The sequence below is a fragment of the Durio zibethinus genome, chromosome 14, assembly GCF_047325235.1.
Source record: "Durio zibethinus cultivar Kanyao isolate XHJ-2024 chromosome 14, ASM4732523v1, whole genome shotgun sequence".
NCBI lineage: Eukaryota > Viridiplantae > Streptophyta > Magnoliopsida > Malvales > Malvaceae > Durio > Durio zibethinus.
The window spans coordinates 23,777,826-23,802,766 of NC_143175.1; the positions used below are offsets into that span (position 1 = coordinate 23,777,826).

The window sequence follows — 24,941 nt, forward strand, 5'->3', positions numbered from 1 at the left end:
AGAGCTCAGCGCGGGCCGAGCATCAAAGGGGCCGAAAAGGAAAGGCCTTTAAAATTTAGATGAAACAAGGAGGGAAGGAAGATGAAATAGAGGAAAAAAAGGCGGCAAAAGTGGTAAATTCTGGAGCACTTCTATCATCTTTCTCAAACTCGCATTATCGAACCATCTGCTGCTTCTCTTCCTTCCTCAGCTTATCTTTTCGTCATTCTACAAATTCAAAAAGGTTCGTTTCTGGATCAAATCTGTCGTTTAAAATGTTTATAAGTCTTTTAACATTGTCGAGTTTTTGAATAGAATCAAGCTTTTCCTGATATTTTCCTGTGCACGTTGATCTGCTTGTTTGAATTTTCATTTTTTTGTTTGGTTATCTGACGCAGATTTCTTGCTTTTTGTTTCATTGTTCTTTTCCTTTTTATTATTATTTTGGCGTTCGATAAGGTTCCATTTAAGGTTAGAGACATTTAATAATTATGAGCAGGAGTTTATCCAGATTTAGCAAATTGTTTCTGACTTTCGATTAGCAGCGATTTGCCGATTTTCAATTATGGATAGAGAGGAGTTTAAAGGATTAATTCGTTCACTCTTCTTTTTAGGAAATTTATTGAATTTGCAATTAAGTCCATGTTGTCAGGCACTGATATTTTTTGGGTCTATTTAGGTAAACTTATAATTGGAGAAATTTATTTGTAATGTCGAGTCATTGGCTGTAGGATTCAGCATCTTCTTTCCACGAGTGAATAAAAAATTTTATGATTGTGATATTTGATATTGAGAAAGATAATTACATGCTATTTCCATTTCTTCATTAAAAAAGCATGATTTCTCAGATTTAAATTCTAATTGACGGTTGAATTTAAGGTAACTGGTATCGTTGAAAATCTGGAATATGTTTAATGAGATTTGAATTGTCATTTTGGATCATTATGCAAATGGACTGTCTGTTTTTGATTGCCGCGTGAAGTAGAAATACTTGAAATAACCAGGCTAATGTTCTGACGTCCAGCTTGCTTAATTGTTTGCAGATCCTACTCATCTCTGTCATTTTAGGGTGAAATTCTCAGTTTCATATTGTTTGCCGAATTTATACTTCATCTCTGTCTTTGCCACAGCGCAATCCGTGCCACCTTGGCATTGTGAAACGTCCAGTAAGCTCCTGTCATTTTTCTTTCAAACGTTTGTTACTCGTTAAAGTATGCAAAAATTTGTGTTTGTGTGCATGCTTAGATGCTTGAAGATGGCCTGGGCTATGTAACATGTTAAAAAAATGCTTCAAGCTTGTTCTTTGTAGGAAAAGTTTTATCAATTAGTTCATGATATAGTTTGTTGAAGCTGATTTAAAAAATTGCTCAAAATTTGAGCCTGACACTGAATATTTACAACCTTGTTAAATAGTATACAAAACTTACATGCCTTTGTCATTATGGGTTATACAAAAGATTTTCACATTTCCTCACAAACCAAATCAGTATGGCAAAATGCAATTCCATTATCGTTCTTCATACATGGTTATTTAGTCAATGTTGACTTGTCTGGAACCTTATGACTCATCTTCTCCAGCACCCTTACCTTTTCCTCTGGCCAACTTGCTGGCTGAGAAATGCAATCTGGCTATCAGAGGACGGGGTGCTCGTGATTTCTGGTCAAATCCCCTCACACAAACATATCCTGCAATTTATTGTCAAATAGTAGTGAGAAAACAGGGAAGTCGTTAAATGACTTAAATTCTATCAGAAATGACAGAACATTTGCAGATTGTTCAGGTATTGGATATCAAAAAAAGAAAAGAGTTTTGACAGAATTTTTTATTTCTGCTTCTGGTGGTCAAAGATTCAGAATAATATGAACAAAATAGGGCAGGTGTTCTATTGCTGAAGGCTATGTTTAAGATTGTATAGGCTAGAGCATGCTAATGCAATAGTTCTCCATAATGATGATGATAAGGGGTCCAAGAGGAATTATTTCATGATAGAAGTGGATGAGCCAGTGAGTGCATTGGTGATAGCATAAATGATTTTAAGTTAACTACTGCTCATATTGTTAATTGTCAAGCAGGTGTTCTATTGTTGAAGGCTATGTTGAAGATTGTATAGGCTAGAGCATGCTAATGCAATAGTTCTCCATAATGATGATGATAAGGGATCCAAGAGGAATTATTTGATGATAGAAGTGGATGAGCCAGTGAGTGCATTGGTGATAGCATAAATGATTTTAAGTTAACTACTGCTCATATTGTTAATTGTCAAGCTAAGTTATGAGTTGGTAGATCCGGGGACGTCATTCTTAATTGTTAAGCTATGAGTTGGTAGATCGTCGAAATATCAAATATGTAAAGTGCTTAATTTGTTATTTGAGAAGGATAAAGGTTACAATGTTCCTGAAAGGGGTAGCTTGTGGTTGATGCAATATTAACTTATTAATTCCAATCTTTTGTTTGAATTTTGAGCCACTGTAATCTCTATTTCGGTCAAGAAATTGGACTAGGGCTGTTTGAGCCAGTTTAATAATCCTCTTTGATCCAGAAACTGGAAGAGGGCTATAATTGCATGATTCATGTTAGTCCCAGTGTTATTTTGATGGATAAAAGGCAATGACGTTATGTTTTGATGGAGCATGAGGATGCTGTTAAGCCAAACCATAACAAAATTGCTGTGGCAGGGAAATTGGGCACATCTTAAGTGTGTCTGCTTGACAGTTTTCAAATCTAGATGTTAGTAAGTGGAGGCAGTGAGTGATTCGAAAGTACTTAGTTGTTCTTTTCAGTTTTTCAAATGAGGATACATCTTTCTGTCTTATCTACAATGATTAGAAATCTAGGACAAGGATAAATTATCTACTTTTAACATTTTTTTGTTTGGGAGGGGGGATACTTACACTGGAGAAGTCCTTTGCAGTGGGGTTTGATTCCTTAAAATTAGAGGAATTTTTCTAGGGGAATTGAAGTCAACTTAGAATGCATGCACTTGGCAAGTTCTGTCGAGCTAACTGAAGAAAGGTGCTGCTATAATCACAATGATATCTTTGGGATGAAATAAAAAGCCAGTCTAATGCTATGATATAATTCTTTTCTTTTCTACCTATAGATGTTAAACATGGACATGCTGTTGATCCAGTTCTCAAGGCCATTTCTGTGTCCTTGATGTCCCTGGAGTTAGGAATTCAAAGTTTTTGAGGAGATGATGAACTGTGGTATGTTTCTCAAAATTTCAAGGTTTTGATGTTTTATGTGCCTCAAAAAGTAAGAATATGGATACTTATGAGTAACTTCTCAAATCAATGCAAAATGCATGACACAAAGTTAAAATGGTTGATCTCACCTCTCCAGAAGCATTGTTGAATTCCTTCTGTTGTTAAGCCTAATAGACAAAAAACATAAACAGAATCAGTGCTTGATCTTGCTCCATTTATCAGCACCATCTTATATTGAAATATTCTAACCTTTAAATATTGAAGGTATGGAGGTTCCAATGTAGACCATTCGCCTTGGCAGGTTCCATAACCATTCCCTTGGAACATCAATCGGGTTCAGACTGGAATCATGGTCGGCAAATACCTGCATAGAAATAGTATTTTTCATCTTCGTTACTTGCTTGATAAAGATCAAAACGACTATAAAGTGTGAAAGCAGGTTGAACCTGCATGCTGAACTTACCTCATTAACTTGGAAGTATGTGCCATTTAGGGGAAAGCTCCCTCTCATTGCTGTTCGACATGGTATCTATTAATTCCTTCTGATGCTGCACTCATAGATGCAGCTGAGGCTGCATTTGCAAGAGCCAATAGATCTGCAAAAGGAGCGTTCCTGAGTTCAGCCAGGTTCAGGGAACATTGCCTCTGCCCATTGCTATTACTCGAAATGCAGTTACTCCCAACTAAAGTTGCCTTCAAGTTATTAACGCCTTCATTTACTTCTGTGAAACAGGTGGAATCGGAACATGCAACATGCAACGACTCGATCAGTTTGAGATTCCTAAGTAAACCCAGAAGAGCATCTTTCTGACCCAATGCAATTTGCTTTAAATATCTGGTTTCCCTGTCTCCCAGCATGGATAACTGGTGATTTTGGGATAATAGGCCTAGAAGGGGTTACCACTGGACGTGGGAATTGAAACTGTTCTTGGCCTTGGTTGCTCATTCTTTTTGCTTGGTTCCAGAATCCTTGCTAAAGGTTTCAGCTTGATTCTCTCACTCGCCAGATAAAAACTGTCCGCAGGTCTTTAGCTCAGTCTTCATATCAAAAGCCACTCTTTGCCTGAAATTTGCTTATTGAGGTAATCCTCCTTTGCTTTGAACCTCATTTTATTGAAGCTATCTGCCGGGTAAGAGAAAAATATACATATCAGCATATAGTTAAAACAGGCAGAGACAGTAGTATCCTCAAACAGTACCTCTGAAACCCATAATTCCTAATTTCCTAAAATTGCTCCAAAAAACAGCTCCTTAAACTGATAGATCTCTTATAAACCACCCTTAGCCTGTCATTTCATGGAAAATACAGTGATAAGCGAAGGAAAAAAATTATAGAATTATAGAATTTGAGAGGGTATAAATTTCATTTATTATACTAGTTATTAAATTTGTCTGGTGGATACAAGATAGCAGCAACAGAAAGAAAAGAAAATCTCAACAGCTTGTCCCTGTAAATAATGCTACTAAAATCTCCATAGATAATGCTACTTTATATTCTGTTGCTGGATTATATTAACTTTAAAAAATTACAGCTCCAAATAAAATCAGAAAAAAAAGCCTTAAAGTTCTAAGTGTTACCAGAAAAATGTGTCAATGTTGAAGATCTGATTCAATCACTTGAAGCTCAAGGAAAAGAAAATAAAGTCACTCCTAGAAGTGAGAGAAAATAGGGAAGAAAAACCAAATAGAAAGACCGGGTCATTTATACGTTAGTACATGTTAGCTTTGAAACTGGTAACTCTTTTCCCAGTAAACAATTTAGCTTTAATATTTATATAACAGTAAAATAATATTTAATATAGTATTATTTAGATATAATTTATATATTGTATCGTGTTTCTTTTTTATAAATAATATAAAATACAAAATTATTATATTATAATTTATGTTAATATATAAAATGTAGTTTTTTTTATTATTATCAAAATTTTAAACTATCGAATCTGATTTTTTTTATCTTGTTTGTAGTGTTTATATTCAACACGAGTTTTAAGGTATTAAATCATCATAGAATGGGCATCAAGAAGTAAAGAGGGGGCAAAGTTGTCCTATTGAGGTGGCCAATGGCTAGGGCGTGTGAAGCGTCGAGGCAAGACCCAAACACGTGATCAAACTAAAAATCAAAGAAGCGTACGTGGCGACGTGGTTTGACACTTGTCACGTGAGAGCGTGTCAAAAGTCAATAATAGGTAGGGTGTGTTTAAACGCCGTCAAATGACTCGTTAGGGCCGGCGCTTAATTCAAGAGGGGTTTAGGCTTTTAATTCCTCTTCTGCGGTAATTTGCGCCGACACTGCCGTTGAGTCCAAGCCCTTTTTATTTTTAGGTCGGGTCCTCGATAACGCCGTTTGTGGTTCCCTTTGGCCTTTAGTGGTGCAAAGGTGCGCGCATCACAAATCGTTCGTTGATAATGTTTACCAGATGTGACGATGGTGTTGATAAGGTTGATGTGTGCAGTGTTACGAAAGTTTTTCATTTAAAATTTTGCATGATTCATGTAAAAGTGAAGTACGATTGTTAATTAATTATAGGTGAAGCGAATCTAAGAATACTCATAGGTCATGATTCTTTTAAAAAATTTTGAGAATATTCAAATTACTATTTTCATCCTTTTAATTTAAAACTCATTTTTTAAATTTAATTTACTATTTCAACTTTTTTTAATTTATTGATTTCGATTTTGATTAGGTGAATATTTAATTATTGTCACGATTTTAATGATTTTAACTCTACAACTGTCATAAATTCATGAAAAGTTCACTTTTATTTTTATTTAATTTGTCTTATTTAAATAAAAAAATATGTATGTTTATGCACAAACATTCATATTTTACAATATTTTTTAATTTTTATGATTTAAAAAAAGTATGTGCTTTTTTAAAAAGAAAATGACAGTATTTGATCTATTTGTTTAGTATATACATTTAAATATGTTTACGATTTTTCTTCTTTTGAAAGATTTATGATTGATCTTTTAAGCCTTATACCACTTAGACAAGGATATAAAATTAGGTTAAGATTTTATATTTTAATTGTAATAGTGATTTTGTATTGAAGGATAATTTTTTTTAAACTTGTAATTTAATTTTTTATAGATAAAAATTTTAAGAGTTTAGGTTTGAGCCTTAAACTTTATCTTTCCTCAAAATTAATTGTTAAATTTGAGTTGTTATGCTTGTAATCTAATGATCAAATAAAATGTTCATTAGCCATCGAATAGGAAATTTGTGATTATGTTTCAAGTCTTATTTTCTTTCAAGGTAAAAAATAAAAAGTAGGCTTAGTTGCAAAAGTAAATAGAGCACATGACATCTTTAAGCTTCTTAGCTAAGAAAGTGGGTGAATTTGTGTTTTACATGTAGACTAATAATATTCTTTTACTCTGTAAACAATGTTTGAGTTTGATTTTTTGTAGTCAATTTTTTTTTCAACTTGTATTGTTTTAAATATTTTGTTAAACAAATTCATTCAAAACTTTTTTAAAGTAGTTTTTATATTTTAATTAATATATTTTTTTGGAAAAAATATTTCAAAGTAAAATGAGGTTGAAGTTAAAAATTTTGAGCATTAAAAGCCAAACTAATTCAGTGTTTGAGACAAAGAGAACATTATTTTATGTTTTTTTTAGGGTATTTTTTATATTTTAGTTGGAGGAAGTTGGGGAGAACTCATCGAAGGTAAGAGGATTTGAATTTACCGTCAAAGAATATAGTTAGTGGGTGATGAAGTTGATTCTTCGGATATATTTAAATATTTAAGTCAGTTGAATATAAAAAGTAAAAATGAGAAAGGATGTAAGGTGTATGTGAGAAGCTATAATGAAGAAAAAATGTTGTAATATGAAATATTTGGTTTTGCCTTATGTATTTAGGTTTTCTCTTTACTTTATATATAAGAGAATGGATGTTGATTTGATCGAGATAATTAACAATTAATGAAAAGTTACTTGGTTCCAAAGGGGTGAAGATCTTTTTCAAGGGTTTCACTCTCGATCATTTGACTCTAAGACAAAAAAAGAATTTATTGTTTTGATAAATTTTTATCTCATAAAGCATATAATTCCTTGTAAATGATTTGATTTGATATTTATTTTTATGTTTATATGAAACTCAAATAAGGTTTTATGTTGATAGTTACAAATTACATTTAATAATTTTAAATAAATTACGTTACATTTAATAGTTTTAAACAAATTAAATGTCAAGCGTTTAATTTTGAAATGATATTTTAATAAGAAGGTAATGAAATGTTGAGTGACAGCGATGACTCAATTCTTTAAATAGAGATGATATGATAATTAGAAAAGTTGATTGTATTATATAAATAGTTGTAACATTTTTTAATTATGTTTTTTAAGTAATTATAATTATAATTTTGATTAGTATTCTTTCGTTTTTGCCATTAATTATTGTTTTTTTTTATTTGTGCTTTGTGAGAGGTAATTAATTAATTATAATAAAAAAGATATGTAAAAATTTATCATTTATAAATTTTATATAATATGTTAATGAATTTTATATAATTTTAAATTTTAATTGATTGATTATAGTGCAGATAGATTTTCATCGTTCTTTCAAACGTAGACAATTAGAGATATATAATTTAGATATTAAAATTTCAAGCTAAAAATTGAGTTAGATTAATATCTCGTTTTTTTAGTTAAGAAAACTGTTAGCAATCGCGTATCCCGTGCGCCGTAAGGCAGGGGATTATTAAACTAGGATTTAGCTACGTTTTTCTCTCATCATTAGGTTGCCCCTCTTCAGCTTTGACTGTACCATCATTACCGATCTGTGCGTCACCGCCACCGCTCTCCTGACTCTGGACCCCATCTGGGACAATCTTATCTTACCACTGAGGCGTTTTCTAACTAACGATCTCGGCATGAAATTGATTTTGATGTGATTAAAAATAATAAAAATTATTATAATTATAATTAAAATATTTAGAAAATAATTTATATTAAATAAAATTTATTAAAATTAATATTTAAATTTAATTCTGTCGTATTGGTTGAGTTTTGGTGGTTTGATACTTTGATTACTCCATAAACCTGACATGCGGCTTTGTAATAGGGACGTGTCACGTATGTAATTAAAATTTCCAGTGTCTTTGTCATTTTTTTTTTTCAATTTTCATATCTACTGACAGTTGTTGTATTCTCTTTCATATTAGGAACAAGAGTGAAATAATTTATCTGAAAAGAGTTGATGGGCGTTAATTTCTTTTTCAGTTTCTTTTAAGACAGGTTAAAACACTTTCACTGGCCCGAAGTAATTGAAAGCATGTATTGGTCATCTAGGAGATGTACTTTTTGTGCTAGATCTCAAGGGTGAGAAAAAAAATAAAAAATAAAAAATTAATTTATAATTATAATATTTGATTTTTTCATATGTAATTTAAAAAATTATAATATTAAATATATATTAAATTTATAAATTTTGGATCAAGATGTAAATTTTTTTTTTAAAAATCAAATCAAATAAAATTATTATTTTTATTAATTTTTATATATTTTTCAAATCTTTATAAAATAAAATAATTATTTTATATTTAAATTTGTTTAAATATATTAAAAATCATATTAAAATTATATATAAAAAACAAAAAATATTAAACCTAAAAAATCAATAAATTAAGTTTAATTAAACTGATAAACTTTAATTTAAATTGAATTATATAAAAATATGATTTAAATTTAAATTAAATTTTAAAAATTCAAAATTTTATATATTATCCAAAAAAAAAAATCAAATTTGATATAATTTAACCGTTAGCACTCTTACTAAATCTAACATCTAATTTATGTTTTGAGCTAGCAATTGATCCATTGTTCGATTTTAGGTTGCTTGTAGGTGGAAAAGTTCTTAGGAACGTTTAGTCTTGAATAAACAGTTTACCCAAAAAAATATTTAAAAAAAAGAGCATTTTTTTCAAAGCCGGAGGTTGGGTCAAATGTTAGTTATTCTGGTTATAACGGTTATTCCTCGAATTCCCAAATCCTAAAAAGTTGCAAGGTATTCAATTCTTCGTGTTGATCGAATCTTGATTTAACACGTGTTTTGCATGAAATTTGGAATGATACTTTTTTTATATATAAAAATTTGAAAATTTTTATTTACAGCGTGTTTGGTTTATGAAATTGTAAATTTTGAGAGAAAATAAAATTTTTAAAAAATGTATGATATTTAAGGGATTTTTTATTTTCAAAATATTATATATTCAGATTTATTTGTTTAATTTGAAACAATTTATATATATTAAATTTTAAATAATTGTTATAATCTCTTTAATATATATATATATATATAATGGTTGTTAACCATTTAAAAAACATAAAAAAATTATTTAAGATGTTTTTTTATTAAAATTCATCTTAAATAATTTTTAATATTTTTTAAAAATGAATTATTTAAAACATTTTTAGATTAAAAATATTTTAAATAATTTATTTTAAAATGTATCAGTAGATGTTTTAAAGCGTTTTTAAACTAAAAATGTCTCAAATAATTTTTTTAAATTTTTTTATTTGACTTATTTAAAATATTTTTGGATAAAAATACCTTAAATAATTTTTTTTAAATATATCAATGAATTTTTTAAAGACGTTTTTAATCTAAAAATGTCTTAAATAATACATTGAAAAAAATCAAAGTAGATTATTTGAAGCGTTTTTTGTTATTTAAGATGTTTTTTATTAAAAAATATTTTAAATAATATCGTTTAAATTTGAAGTGGCTTATTTAAGATGTTTTTAGACAAAAAAAAAAACTTAAATAATCTTTTTTATTATTTATAAGATTTAAGAGATAAATATAAAAAAATTAAAATAGTTTAGTTAGTTAAAGCATACGGTTGTTAATCAAATATAAGATTGTAGATTCAATATTTTCTTTTAACGTTTTAAAGATTTTTCAAGGAATTATTTAAAATATTTTTTGTTCAAAAACACCTTAAATGAATGAATTATTTATTTTTTGGCTTTTTTTTGTCCAAGAAAGCTTTAAATATTATTTAAGATTTTTTTTTGTCTAAAAACACTTTAAATGAAGGGATTATTTTCTTTTTTATACTTCTCTTGTATTGGAAGTAATCATTTTACTTTGCTTGCCCATGATGCTAATGCTTGCTGCCTAATGGAACTCGAAAACCCAAATCACAAGTTTAAAGTTTTAAGGGTTTTTCAAAGAATTATTTAAATTTTTTTTTTCAAAAATGCTTTAAATATTATTAAAAGTGTTTGTTTATCCAAAAATGCTTTAAATTAAAAGAATATTTACTTATTTGTACTTCTCTTGTACTGCAAGTACTCATTTTACTTCGCTTGCCCATGATGCTAATGCTTGCTGCCCAATGAAACTCAAAAATCCAAATCACGAAGGTTTTTTGAGATACAATGGCTAATTGGTCATCAAGGAAAACCTCAAATAAATATGGGCCTAAAAAAGCTTTTAATATTATGAGGCCCAATATAAATACTAACTAGTGAATGGGGATCCATTAAAACAAATTATGCACTTATTGTTAAGTAGGTTATTGAAAATTTGAAATTCGGGAACAGTTTTACTTGAAGTCACTATGCTAGGAAAGGTTAGCCTTTATTATTATTAGGTAATTACAAAATTGGGGAGTGAGCAGATAGAAAACAATATTCAATTGGGATCTTTCCCTGTTCACTATAGGTTTCAAGCAGCATTTTGTGATTACTAATACAAATATGGAAATATTCTCCATGGAACAAGTTTGCAGTATTCTGCACAGCGGGCCTCATCTCTCCTTTCTCTCCACACCAACAGAATGAAAAGATAAATAGGGTACAAGTATGGAATATGGGGGAACTGCGAAAACCAGAGGGGAAATTGTTTTACTAAATAAGCCTACATGACATACGATTATCATTAGATCATGCAAAGAATTTGGGAAATTACCTTATTCCACAAGACAAACTAAAGGACAATGCCAGCAACAAATCTCCAAGGTAATTAGAGTGCCTTGCAATTCCCCTTTACCAAAATAATAATGTTAGGATCAGATAAGCATCAAGACCATCGGACATGTCACTACAGATGATAGTTTTCGCCAGATAATAGTGATTTTAAGGGCTAAAAATTATGACGTGTGATCTGAGTGAAAATAATACATGTTTATAAATAGAAGCTTGCACATATTCATAGTGAGGTATAATGTGTCCAGCAAAGTCAAAGAGTCGCAGCAACACACATTCAGGGATGATTTGAAACATTTATCTACTATATTGTATGGTCTTTGTAAAAAGAAACATGATATAAAAACCAATAATCTCATTTAGATTAAAAAACCAGACCTACATCCTCTCCGACCACCAGCAATCTAAGGACTAATTGCATAAAAATCATTGAAAGTTTCTTTCTCAAAAGTTCTTGTCCGGAGTAATCAACAGTAATAGCAGTAATTATGTCAATGATTAAATACTGGGATGACGATTAGATGGAAACCTTACCAATATCCAGAAGCAAGCAGCTTTCCTCCTATAACCTTGGGAGGCTTACCCCATATGAGTGCTTTGGGATTCTTTTTGAATGTATGTTTTTGGTTGTTGGCTCCTCTAAATACAAGATACCTGCCAATTTAAAGAGACTAATTAAGACATGGTAAACATCAGGTAATTGGGCCAATATATCCTATATGCAGGTAGCAAGTTACCCGATCAGAAAAGCAAAGCAATTTGCTACTGCAGCAGCTGTTGTCAGCTCCACTTTGTTATTCAAAAGCCACCAACCCTATAGAAAACGTGAAGATAAGCAGTTTACCTGACGTAGCTAAACAGATATGGTTTTCTTGATTGAAAGCACTACATATCGCTCAAACTTCATTGAGAAGGTATGTCTCACTGCAACTACTGGTGTGTGAATCATTTCAATAGTTAATTCAATGATTGAATCAATTACATAGTGGGAGTGCAGCTTTAAGTAACTGAATCAATAGTAAAAGGGGAAACTGCTACATTATTAGCTTATCACTTACTCTAACTTGGAAGAAACAGGGTGATTCGAAAAGAACAAAGTTAGAGGAGAAACAATGCAGCACTCAACCTTCTCCATGATATACAAAATGAATTTAGATTCCTTCCAAAAGTTATTGGAATACCATAAAGCATGAAAAGCTTTCATCATCTGATTCTAACTGCAGCACTTATGTACCGAGAACAGGGAAAAGAAAACTATATTACCACCGTATGAACTATGTGATGTCTAAAGACATAATGATGCCGTCACTTACGGTCATCCCAACAAGGACTGCAAAATGATGGCAATACTAGAGCCTGCATTCTAAGATATGCCTTCGAGCAATGCAGATAATGGAACCATCCTATTATTTCACAAACAAGTAAGACATCTATTTTATTTTTCATAGGTCTCAAAATTTCCCTGGTTCAGTTTATAATTGCAAGATTATGAAGCTCATAGAGACCAAAATATGGTGCAAATTGCTGATGAAGTTTTTCTATCTAAGCCATTGTTACATGCCTGGATGCTAAACGCGAAAGGAATCCACGCTAGATCTCCAAACACCAACATGAAACCCAATCTCTCAGCAATTATATCCCAACTGTAAAACAGAACCAAATATAAATAGATCAAGTAAGTGAGTTTATCATATAGAAATGACCAAATCAACAACCTCATATGACTCAATCAAGGAACAAGAGACCAGAATGCACAAGAAGGTAATTGCATAGAAAACCATCGTTCAACCAGGGAATCTACTTCTCATTTCAAATTTAACATCAACCAGTAGGCAAGCAGACATTTACAAACTCAAACTTGATTTTGAGAATAGACCATTTGTTAAATGTAGCTTGACTTATGTCAGTTTGTGCCACTTTAAAACAAATTAAGTAAAAGGTTTTATTTAGAACATCGTGGGTGATTTACATGAATACCTTGTCAACTACAACTATTTAGCACCAAGTTGGAAAATACTAGGAACTAACTTGAATAACTACTTGCAGCAAAGCTGAACAATGTGAAGAACAATGCCGTTTATTAGATATCAGATCTTGGTATCTGAAGGACAACGCCCTTACCGGGAGCCAAATTCAAGAATGGCTATCCAGCTCTGGCGTTTAGTCAGGCTAATGAGTGGCATAATAGACTAAGAAGAACGAAGGTTATTCAATGGTAAGTATAGCATAAAGGTAATGGCACTTACGTGGAGGTCATGTACTCCTCATGAACAAAATAGTCCAGGATGTATAGCCGGAAGAAAGATGTATGAAAAAAAAAATGTCTACTTTGCATTGGTATAAAACATGTAAGATAATTTCTCAGAAAAAAAAAATGCAAGAGATAAAAAGGGAAAAGGTTCTTCATTTGAACAACCAGATTACCAGACAGAATAACTGGTAGAGGATCATTGATTGGCTCAAAGAACCATCTTGAACACTTTTTGCAGGAATTGATAGGTAGATAAGTAGCCATCCCATCATTCCAGCTCCAACGAAGAAGAATCTACAGAGATGATTCCATCACCAGTAAAAGGAATATATTCATCATTACCATAGACACATAGATATTTAAGACCAAACTAGCAGACTATAACATACAAATAATCAATCTATTTTTGCAAAGTAATGACAGAAGTTCTAATCCTATGAAACAGAAAAAAAGTGGAGAAAATTGAAAAGTGAATTACACACTTGAGGTCAATTCCCATAAATTGAGGATTCAGCTGTACCCCCTACCACCTATTAAAAATTATGTAATGCACAAATATCAAGATCACAGATTGCTACATGTTCTTGCTTGTTCAGAGGGCAATAAAGAAAAAGAAAGTGAACAATTGACTTTGAATAGAGCAAATAACACAAAAACTGAATCTATCATTTTCAAATGCAACAACAATCAAATTAAATTTGCTAGTCATGCAATGGTTATATTCTATATAAAGGGAGATAAGATAATAGATGACAAAAGATCAAGTTGTTGTATTTATTACAGAAAAATAGATCCTTAGTAATTTAATGATGATAAATAAAGCTCTCATTGAAGGTGATTAAATGTCAATTATCCTACCCAAAAATGTGTTTTAACAATCCATGATTAGAAGGAGCCTAATATTTGTTTTTTCATACAACATCAGAACCATAGGCTAATGAGTTTGTCCATTCATCAAGAACAAATCATATCTAAGGATGGTATGAAGGAATTTCTGGAGGATAACAAATTTAGCATGCCTCTATATCCTGATCGTTCATTTAAAAATAATATAGTTAAATGAGGCAAAATAAAAATATTCCTTCATGCAGGTTATGAAAGCCGCTAAAAGGAAGTGCCCCGAAACATTCCATTACTCGCTTAAACCATTTTCCCCACTAAAAATGAATTCATTAAGCCTACCCCATTATTTTACTAAAAATTGGATAAACTTTAAGTTAAAAACATTTCTTAACAGCAGTACCAGTCCGGAATAAGGTTTCCTGTGATGTGAGGCTTTAATGAGGAACCTTTACTATGGGACCGGCTGCCAGCAGCAGCATAGAGTAGTACTACAAAAGGAAACAGAACAAGAAATGGAAAGACAAATTAGAGAAAAAGAAAAGGGTTTTTTTTTTTTTTGGCAAGAAAGTAAAGGTATTAACTCCATACCAAGAAAAAAACAAAGAGAAGGCTACAGTATAACGATAGACTATAGTTACACTTCAGAGGCTACTTCACATTTAAAGTCTGAGTTGATCTAACTGCACATGGAGTGGAGTTCTTCATGGTTTATGATTTGTGCATGTTTGCAATAGTCACTCTTATAAGGATGATCTTAGCAGGCCAACAAATCGAAAAAGAAGTTTCAAGATTTAAAATACATCTGATGCATCCAAAACCAAATTGCACTTAGGTAAAACTCTTCGGAAATGTTTGCGCTTCACTACTGCACTTACATCTCACTTTGCCGTAAACTTTTCGGAAAAACAAAATTTTTAAGGTTAATAATGAAAACACAAAAAGAAAATATTAAACAATAAAAATTCCTTCTCTTTCCTCCATTTTTATTTTATTTTTTTAATTTTGAATTTTTAAATTCTTTTTCATATTTAAAAGGTTTTAATTCTGAAATTATTAAAAAAATCATATTTTTTATTTTTTACATTTTAAAATTTTTTAGAAACTATATTTCATTATTTTATTTTTCTAATATATGACACGTGATAATCACATGAATGTTATGAGATAATTATATACTATTCATGTGTACAATATTTTATACATTTATTTAATTTTCATTAACTATAATAACAATATTAAAGTTTGTGATTAATTTACATATAAATGGTGAATTTGGATGTTTCATTAAACAATTTTAATACATAATATTATATTTAGATATTTTTAATATTGTAAGGACTACACATTACATTATGCAAAAAAAATAAATTGCTATTATTCTTATCATTATTACAGATATATTTTATTTTTTTAAACCACTAGCATTTATTATTTATCAAGTGATTCAAGTTTTATTATGGGATTAAAGTTTAAATTTGTCACTACGAGTCAATATTAATAAATTATTTCAAAATCAGTCATGAGTTATATATAAGAACTATTGTGAAATCATTAGGCACTATATTATTATGTTTTTCTAACATGATTTATAATATTAATTATGTTTTTACCTTGTTGGAAAATTCGTTAACAAAAGGTCAAAGTTTTGCATCAATCATGACTATTGAATCTAATATTTTTATGTAATTAGGTATCCCTATTACTACTAGCCATACCTGTTGCAGCATCAATTTTTACATTTTATTGGACCAAACTTTTCAATTTGTAAAAAATATTAATTCTTATTGCAATCATAGAAGATTAAGGGTTCATTTGGATTGATGCTAAGATTAATTTTGATAACATTAAAAATAATAGTAGATATAAAATTAATTACTATAACAATAAAATTAAAATCAATAATGAAATATATGTTTAAATATAAAAATAATGATGATAATGAAAAAAATTTTAATAAAAAAATGATTATTAAAGACATTGATTGCGAATTATAAATAATTAAAATATTAAATTACTTTATATTTATAAAATTAAAAAATATTAAAATTTTAAATCAAATAATAGTTTTGCTAATAAATAATTAAAAAATATTTATTAATTTATTCCATAATAATGAGATTTATTTTTATATTAAATTAAAAATTTTACTTTATACTTTTTAAATAAAAAATAAAATAAGAAAAAAGAAACAGTTAAAATTTGTTAATTTGAAGGAAAAAAATTAAAAAAAATTAAAGAAATTGAAACGGTGATGGACTGGAGGTACAGATTCCAGTGAGTAATTGATCAAAAATAAAACGCACTGTAATATCATTTAGATTTTAAAATCACACTTGACACTTCTTTTCATAATAAATGCACCGCACCGAAGGTGCGATACAGTCCAAACGAAGCCTAAGAAGAATTCACTTCCCAACTATAATTGTTTGATTCACACTTTGATTTCCTTTTTTTTTGGGTTACAAAATAAAAAAAAATATAAAAAAAAAGACAAAAGCAAAGCATGGATCTATTATTAGGTCCATGATTTTGGGCCATAGGTTCTGTTACAAAAGCCCAAATCCTTGATTATCCAAAAGAGCCCGCATCAGAATCTATTACGGTGGTCCGCGCAACATCAAATCACAGCCTAGCCCTGTCCTGTTAACCGACTGTCGGACTACCTATAAAAACAACTCTCTCGCGCTCACCGTCACCTTAAGTCTTAAGTCGATCTGACTTGAGAAATTTCATCTTAAAGAGCTCAGGAAAACCCTAAGCTTACTTCTCTCACACTCTCAATGGAGTTTTGGGGTAAAATTTTCTTTCTTTCTGGCAATTAGTTATCTTTATTTTAATCTCTCTTTCAGTTCCGAAATTGGCTGAAATTACTGATTATTATGTTTGTTTATTCGATTATTTTGGTTTCTGATTTGAAATGCTAATCATTTATTCAGATTCTGATTTCCAACAAGAATTTTTTTTTCCAGGCTATTTCTTTTGCAAATTATCTTGCTTTAAAATTGGTCAATTCATTTTTTTTCTTTAATTTTGTAGATAGAGTGCGGCATGGAAATTTTTTTAAATATAAGGTCAGTTAGTGAATTGATGTCATGGGTTAAGAGACATTGATTCTTTTAGTAAGATTACATAAATTTTCAAATAACATAATAAATACATTATGCAAATAAAAATAAAAATATATCACTCCTTTGAATTAGAATTTATGTCCCGTATTTAAATTGGTTTTATCTTTTAAATTCTTCTCCCGCGTTTCATTTCACGTCAGTTTAAAGAAAAATTACTTTCTAATTTTTATCATGGTATAGTACCAGAATGGTTATGCATATTGAAGGGGAAAAAAGAGTGAAGTAGGTTGTTCTTGTTCAATTATTATTTCTTAGGACCGGTATTAAGGGTTTGTATTAGTCTTTTTCATTTGATATTTTGGTTTTGGACTTTCCTGTGGGGGACCTGTTAGAATATGTTCTTTCTGCTACTACTGTTGGTATTGTATTTCATGATGTTGTCTTCTTGAAGTGTTGCTTCTTAATGGTGATCACATGTTGAATATTTTTAATGTTGCATATTTGCAATTTCTAGTTGGTCTGTTTTTCACTTGTCACTGTATCGTTCGATGTTTCTCGGTCTAATGAATTATGAAACCCCCCCCCCCACCCAAAAAAAAAAAAAATCCCCCCTGAAACTTGGCATATATGTCAGGTGCTGAGGTTAAAAGTGGACAGACATTTGAGGTTGAATTGGATGATGACAGCAGTAGGATCTTGCATCTTTCACAGGTTATTATTAAGGAAGTGTGATTTCCATACTTACTTGTGTGTTGACATTACTTACATCTCTCTATTAAATTTGCTGCTATATAACTCTCAGGTTGCCCTTGGTGAGGTGACTGGTGATAGCGAGAAAGAAAAACGAAATGAAACCATTTGCATCTATCTCAAATTCAAAAATGAGAAGTTTGTAATTGGAACACTTTCTCAAGAGAAATTCCCCCAGATACCATTGGATTTGGTGTTGCATGATAAATTTGAGCTGTCCCATACTTGGAAGAATGGTAGTGTCTATTTCACTGGGTATTATGCTGATACATCTCAAGGTGGCCGTAAGTCATTATGCTAGTATTATCTGTTTAATTTATATTTGTTAATATTGTTTAAGTCTGTAAATTATGTTTCAAATTTTACTTTACAGATACTGAGTCTGAAGAGGAGCTTCCTGAACCTACAAGTAATCCCATAAAGCCTCATGCTACAGTATCTGATCCTACTACGTCAAAGCAGGTTAAGATTGTGGAACCAAAAAAAGATGCGGATAGTAGTGGTGATGAGGATGAGGATGATACTTCTGCTGAGGATGAAGTGTCCAGTGAGGACCAGGTAGATGTCTAGCCATTATTATCACACCAGCTGCTAAGCTCTTCCTGATTTTATGGGTAAATCATAATTCTGAATAGTTGAAATAGGGTGTTAAACTGCTGATGATATCTGGTGCATTAGGGGAATAGTTTTAAATGTGTCTTTACGCAACTATCCTTGTTATGAACCTAGCGAAACTGTCAATGTTTTCTCTTATTTTCATTTGGCTTTTTACAAACTGCTATTGCTTTTTCACCTATAATTTGCTGAACTGAATGTTTTCTGTCTCTAGCTTGGTCTTGGAAGAAGCTGTTGTTTGGATATAGCTGTTTTTATTGTTGTTTCATAACCCAATTTAGGACAGAATACCATGTCTAATTAGTGTTGATTCTGAATTATCATTTTAGGAACCAGGCATGCTGGTTAATGGTGAGAATGAAAGTGACGATGATACCAAGAGTGATGAGGATGATGGTGAAGAAGAAAGTTCAGATGAGGATCAAGAGACACCTGAGAAGGTAAGGACATAAGCTTTAGATTTGTCATTCGTGACTTTGAGGGTTTAAATTTAACTGGTCTTCAGCTGAGTTTTTACTTTGTTGTTCTAATCACTGGTGACTGGTTTTCTTTAGGCTGGATCAAGCAAGAAGAGATCTGCAGAGTCGTCTAAAAAGACCCCTGCCCCAGAAAAGAAGGCAAAGATTATCACTCCCAAAAAGACAGGTAGATTTTCCTTCCCATCTGTGCTCATCTAGAGGTGTTGACTGCTAATGCCTAATAAGGGATCTTAATGCTCATTTAATCAAATTACAAAATTCGTTCCTTGCCCTTTTCTGATTCTCTCTTCTAGCTCATTTTTCTTTTGTTAGTTTTTTCCCAATTGAAATTTACATCGTGACAGAGTTGCAAGTCCTTGGTGCAGATGGCAAGAAAGTGGCTGGACATACTGCAACCCCTTACCCTTCAAAGCAAGCTGGAAAAGCATCAGCTGCCACTGGTCAGGTGAAGCAGACTTCAAAGTCAGGTGGTTCATCATTCCCTTGCAAGTCTTGCGGCAGGTGAGTTCCTTCTTATTAAGTATTTAAAACCAATTACTATTATTTTTGTTTACATTTGTAATAATATTTTTTATCTTCCAAACTTGTGCAGGTCATTTGGCTCTGAAAATGCTTTGCAATCTCATTCCAAGGCTAAGCATGGTACTGTAGTGTAATAATGAGTAGGTCTAATATCTTTGTTTGAACTTTGGTATTTTTGGAATGGAAAAGTGGACACGGCTTGAGTGAATGTAACTTATGTAGTAGTTCCGTTTGAAAATTGCCTTATGTTTGAGTTGGTGGTTTATGTCAAAGGAGTAATATTTGCAAATTATTAGGTTAATCTTCAATGCAATTGTAGCTAGAACCGAATTAATTGCACTTCTGTTTGATTGGTTTTTGTGTTTGCTTCTGTCTTTTAGAAGCAAAAGTATAAATACTTCCTAAAATGTTAAAACCAATTCAAACAAAACTGCTTTAAGGCAGATCTGGAGTCAGGAGGAGATTAGGGCAAACCTCTGACCATTACTCGCACACCCTGCATGCTGTAGATGGCAGGGAGTTATCTCGTCTGAGTCGTCTCGTTTCCCCTCCTCATGGGCTTTTGCTTCATTCCCTGAATTCCTTTGTTTAAAAAAGAAAGAAACATTAGTCCTTCGTCATTCTAAGGCCTTTGGTTGATGTTTATGAAAGGCTCGATTCTCAATGTAACGATCGTTCTAATCAGAGAAATTGTAATATTAAATTCATGACTCTGATATTAAATAAAATATGCATTTGGCTTAACGGTATAATTTTTAACATAAAACTAGAAGATCAAAAGTTCCAATTACTGATAAAGAATTTTTGAATAATAAAAAAATATAAATTCTAAAATCAGTTATTGACGGTTTTTTTTATTAAATCGTCTGTTATAGTTGAAAACTTCGATTTTATACCCTCTTTTGTTGGACAGGTCATTAGTTTATTGTTCAACCAATCCACCAATCTTTTTCTAATAAAAGCTTTTGACCAATTACCATTTGCTTTTTATCTTGTTATGTAAGTAATATAATAGTTACTATTACTTTTTAGGAGTAGGAGGCTAAGACTCTAAGAACTCGTGCTAAAGAGTTAAATGGCATTTGCAATTGGTCTTCCTTTTGATGAATTGAGACTCCCACCTGATAAAAATAAGAACAATGTAATTTAACTATTTAAGCATCAAATAAAATAATAAAAGTGAAAAAAAAAAAAAAGATGAGATATTATAAGGACCTGAAATTTTAAAAAAGTTATCCTTTATCGTAATGTAACAAAATTTCTGTCAAAATTATTGAAAAAAGTTTTGGTTCCTAAGCCACTTGAGGTGCTATAACTTATTCATTCATTCAAGTGAAGCTCAATCGCACACATTCCACCTCAGCAAACCCCTATCAACCAACAAACTCTTAATAGGGTTCAACAGGAGCACGGAAGCTTGCTCCAGCATAAACTGCATCTGTGCCGAGCTCCTCCTCTATACGCAAAAGCTGGATTGCAAAAATATAACACCAAGATAATCAGACAAAGCTTGGAAGAACTTTCTCTTATCCCGACAGGTTGTTCACAACTAGTAACAACATGGAAGTCGTATTATCATTCAAGGAAAGAAAAACATATGCTTCCTAAAGGTAAGGATGTTAACCTGATTGTACTTAGCTAGACGCTCAGACCTACATGGAGCTCCGGTCTTGATTTGACCCTGATTTTTTTAAAAGAAAACATGTTATGAACTAGCTCTGTTCCCTTTTAATGAAATAACCAGAATAAGATTGCAACATCTAAATTTACAATGAAGATTTTTTTTTTTTCAGATTTCAGTGATTTTATTACCGTAGCCAAACCCACTGAAAGATCAGCAATAAAAGTATCCTCGGTTTCACCACTGCAAACAAATAATTTAAAACATTGTGTGAGTAAATGGAAATTTGATTTTATAAATCAAATCAACAATTTCGACATTTAAAGGTTGACATTTAAACCTGCGGTGGCTAGCCATCACACCCCATCCAGCTTTCTTGGACATTTTGACAGCTTCAATGCTTTCAGTAACAGATCCAATTTGATTAACCTGTTGTTACCCAGTCATCAAGAAATAATCTACATCAATATCCAAGGCATTGCCAGAAAACATAAATGACCTAATTAAAAAAAAAAAAAGACCTAACAAGTACCTTGAGAAGAAGGGCATTGCAAGTTTTTTCTTTGATAGCCTTCTCAACCCTCTAAAGAAATTAAAAAGGAATATTTAGTGATGTCATGTTCCTTTAGAAGGAATAATTACGTATACATACACTATTTCCTATATGAAAACCCACAAAGAAATGCCAATTCTACCTTTGGATTGGTGACCAAGAGATCATCTCCCACAATCTGAACTTTTTCTCCAATTTCATTAGTAAGTTTGGAGTAGTGCTCCCAATCATCTTGGTCAAATGGATCCTCAATTGACACAATAGGATACTCCGAAACAAATGACTTGTATACATCTTTAAGAGCATCTCCTGGGATCTTTTGTGAACCATCATTGTTCTGCACATGCCAAACAACAGAAATAAATGAAGGAGCAAATAAAGTTAGTACAACATATACTAGCAACTTGAAAATAAAGATATCATAAAATCAAAATCATATATAAACAGATCTCATAAAGACACAATGATTGAGAATATCTTGTGAGTTGTGACAGAGTTCACCTCTTCCTTGAAGTTCAGGTCATAAGTTTTATCTGAGCTAAAAAATTCAGACGCAGCAACATCCATTCCAATAACAACCTAGAATAATGAACATTCAATCAGCCATCTCCTAACATCAAAACAACAGAAAATTCATAAGGGTTACTAAGGAGCACTAACTTTGCCTGTGTAACCAGCTTTAGCAATGGCAGTCTTTAACAATTCAAGCCCTTCCTTGTTCTCCTGAACTTGCACAAAAAATGACATCAATTAACTAAAAATTACACTAACAGGTACAAATGAAGTAAAAGCATGAGAAACCATGAGACTTCATTAACTAAGGATTGACCTGAATGTTAGGAGCAAAACCACCTTCATCACCAACATTGGTTGCATCTTGACCATACTTCTTCTTAATCACTGACTTCAAGTGGTGGTAGACTTCCACACCCATCTTCATGGCCTCCTTAAAAGATGATGCTCCTACAGGGAGAATCATGAACTCCTGCAAACACAGATATACGAGAACTCAATATCAAGAAATGACCTAACAAAATCAAAAGGAATATTGAGATCCATACCTGCATAGCAAGTTTGTTTCCTGCATGTGAACCACCATTGATGACATTGAAAGCAGGGACAGGAAGAACCAACTTCTTGTTACCAGCAAGGTTAGCAATGTGCTGCATCCAAAAGGTAGGTTTATTAGGTTCAGAAGACATGAACTTAAATAACTTTCTATAAAATAAATTACCCACACAAGATTAAGTGGTTTAGAGGCCATAATGGAAATCATACTCCCATTCACAGAGCATTATTCAAATACTTACATGAGTCTACATAATGGAAAAAAAGAGAAAATGAAGTCCAATGAACCAGAATGCACCTTGTAAAGGGGAATATTCTTGACTTCAGCTCCAGCTTTGCAAACTGCAAGGGACACTGCAAGAATGGCATTTGCACCAAGCTGGAGAAAAAATAACATAAAAGAAACACAACACCATTAAATGAAGGTGTTAATAAGCCTCGGAACAAAGTCATTTGAAAGACATTATAGAAGCAATCAGCTAGGTTACCTTTTGTTTGCACCAACCCCACTCATTTTGAGTTCCATCTAACTGTTGAACCATGAAATTGTCAATAGCAGTCTGCTCAGTTGGGTCCTAAAGAAATCAATTGAAAAAAACACACATTAGAACAAAGTATACCATGAATTATTTCCTTAAGTTCACCACAATAAACTAATGCCCCGTTTATTCAGTTACTAATGCATGATTCTACTTATATATGAAACAATTATGCTGGACTTAATGCTACATTCTTTACATTAGCTCATTTTTTATTATAAAGTAATAGCTTTCATGGAAGCAAAAGGCAAATAATGACAAGAATAACAACCAAACGGAACTACAAAGCCAAGTTAAGTTTATTAAAACCATATCATCAGTTCATGGAACATTACAAACATGCAATCAAAGGCGAAAACAAGTTAGAGACAAACCTTTCCAATCAATGCCGGGCTGATGATTGAGTTGACATTAGCAACAGCCTACATATTACATGAAGAACAAATTGTCAATAAAAATTATTCAAAAAATGCCAGCAAAAGTAAAAGATAAAATCGCAAAAACTGACCTTTGATACACCTTTACCAAGGTAATCGGAACCTCCATCTCTCAATTCAAGTGCCTCGTAAATTCCTAAAACACAATAAAATAAATGAATAAAATAATAAAAAATGGAAATTAATTGATTAGATATTATTAAGGATAAATTAACGTACCAGTGGATGCACCGCTAGGAACTGCGGCTCTAACCTTTTTACCATTCGATGTTTCTACATCAACCTATACCATATTTAATAAAATATTAATTTAAATTCGAATTAAAATTTTTCATAAATTTGAACATTAATAATAACTGAATAACTACCGGAACAGCGTTTATTCTACGCAATCAGCGGACAAAATATTAGAAAACTCCGCTACTGGACCGATTCGACTCATCGAGTCGTAAAATCCAAAAGCAAATAGATCGAAAAAGATTTGATCGGGAAATGAGTGACTGATATGCTATATGTACAGATCCGTGACATAACAAAGCATAGAAACGGAATAAAAATAAAGAGAGAAGACCGGATAAGGAAGCGAACCTCGACCGTTGGATTTCCACGGCTGTCGAAGATCTGCCTAGCTTTGACGGAGACGATGGTAACAGCCATGAGATTAAAGCTTTTCTTTTTTAAGATCAACGAGAAGAGAGTGAGAGAACGAGAAACGACACCTTTGAGAACAGTCACAAGAGTTTTAAAGCAAACAGTTGGAGTGGGGAGTTTATAGTGAGGATATTAGTTAATGATAGCCGTCGATTTTAAGGAAATAAATGTAGCCGTTTATTGAGTTCGTAAGGTTTAGATTCTAGAAGAAATAAAACAAAACCATGCGCTTTGTCACGTGAGGAGCACCGGTTTACCTGTCTTTCTTTGGGGATTGGGATGTTGTTTACCCGGTTTGGTAGATTGCGCATGGTGTTATGTAAATTGTCACAAAGGACTACTACAATTTTGGTGGGTTTAGATTTAAGGATAACGTCTTAAATGGCTTTTGAACTATAGTGATTTGTTGAATTT

General features: G+C 31.7%; 3 protein-coding genes, 1 long non-coding RNA gene and 1 pseudogene across 11 annotated transcripts; 2 read left to right on the forward strand and 3 right to left on the reverse strand.

Moving 5' to 3' along the window:
* The first annotated feature begins 85 nt into the window (after positions 1-85).
* Positions 86-5,739, forward strand: LOC111295609 (uncharacterized). 3 transcript variants are annotated; one of them, XR_016327805.1, is made up of 6 exons: positions 86-223; positions 1,023-1,145; positions 3,081-3,186; positions 3,451-3,813; positions 3,920-4,268; positions 5,155-5,739. It is a non-coding gene; the product is annotated as an uncharacterized LOC111295609 (long non-coding RNA). The 3 variants fall into 3 exon arrangements; XR_016327804.1 differs by having other exon boundaries at positions 3,451-4,268; XR_016327806.1 differs by lacking the exon at positions 3,081-3,186 and having other exon boundaries at positions 3,451-4,268.
* On the reverse strand, positions 1,139-3,787 carry LOC149515162 (DNA glycosylase/AP lyase ROS1-like). 2 transcript variants are annotated; one of them, XM_089743995.1, is made up of 4 exons: positions 3,650-3,787; positions 3,436-3,550; positions 3,315-3,353; positions 1,139-1,665 (listed from the first exon to the last, which is right to left on the reverse strand). In XM_089743995.1, exons 1-4 carry the CDS (start codon positions 3,695-3,697, stop codon positions 1,538-1,540), a joined length of 330 nt encoding a protein of 109 aa, XP_089600121.1. In that variant the 5' UTR covers positions 3,698-3,787; the 3' UTR covers positions 1,139-1,537. The 2 variants fall into 2 exon arrangements, with proteins under 2 accessions (XP_089600121.1, XP_089600120.1); XM_089743994.1 differs by having other exon boundaries at positions 3,436-3,697.
* A 5,049-nt stretch (positions 5,740-10,788) lies between the features above and the next one.
* Positions 10,789-13,522, reverse strand: LOC111294913 (delta(14)-sterol reductase-like; annotated as a pseudogene). The gene is made up of 5 exons (XR_016327803.1): positions 12,692-13,522; positions 11,868-11,944; positions 11,665-11,784; positions 11,114-11,188; positions 10,789-11,023 (listed from the first exon to the last, which is right to left on the reverse strand). The product of XR_016327803.1 is annotated as a delta(14)-sterol reductase-like (transcript).
* Positions 13,523-16,918: 3,396 nt separating this feature from the next.
* On the forward strand, positions 16,919-19,997 carry LOC149515163 (histone deacetylase HDT1-like). Of its 4 annotated transcripts, none has more exons than XM_089743996.1 (8): positions 16,919-17,017; positions 17,927-18,003; positions 18,095-18,326; positions 18,416-18,600; positions 18,987-19,097; positions 19,212-19,302; positions 19,481-19,637; positions 19,729-19,997. In XM_089743996.1, exons 1-8 carry the CDS (start codon positions 17,005-17,007, stop codon positions 19,790-19,792), a joined length of 930 nt encoding a protein of 309 aa, XP_089600122.1. In that variant the 5' UTR covers positions 16,919-17,004; the 3' UTR covers positions 19,793-19,997. The 4 variants fall into 4 exon arrangements, with proteins under 4 accessions (XP_089600122.1, XP_089600124.1, XP_089600123.1 ...); XM_089743998.1 differs by having other exon boundaries at positions 19,502-19,637; XM_089743997.1 differs by having other exon boundaries at positions 18,095-18,320.
* An 841-nt stretch (positions 19,998-20,838) lies between these two features.
* Positions 20,839-24,620, reverse strand: LOC111311761 (enolase). Its single transcript, XM_022911439.2, has 16 exons — positions 24,465-24,620; positions 24,096-24,159; positions 23,948-24,012; positions 23,814-23,861; positions 23,389-23,475; positions 23,199-23,279; positions 22,894-22,995; positions 22,662-22,817; positions 22,493-22,555; positions 22,334-22,411; positions 21,975-22,169; positions 21,812-21,862; positions 21,620-21,708; positions 21,471-21,522; positions 21,283-21,339; positions 20,839-21,127 (listed from the first exon to the last, which is right to left on the reverse strand). The coding sequence occupies exons 1-16, from the start codon at positions 24,531-24,533 to the stop codon at positions 21,047-21,049; spliced, it is 1,338 nt and encodes a 445-aa protein (XP_022767174.2). The 5' UTR covers positions 24,534-24,620; the 3' UTR covers positions 20,839-21,046.
* Between the last annotated feature and the right edge of the window lie 321 nt (positions 24,621-24,941).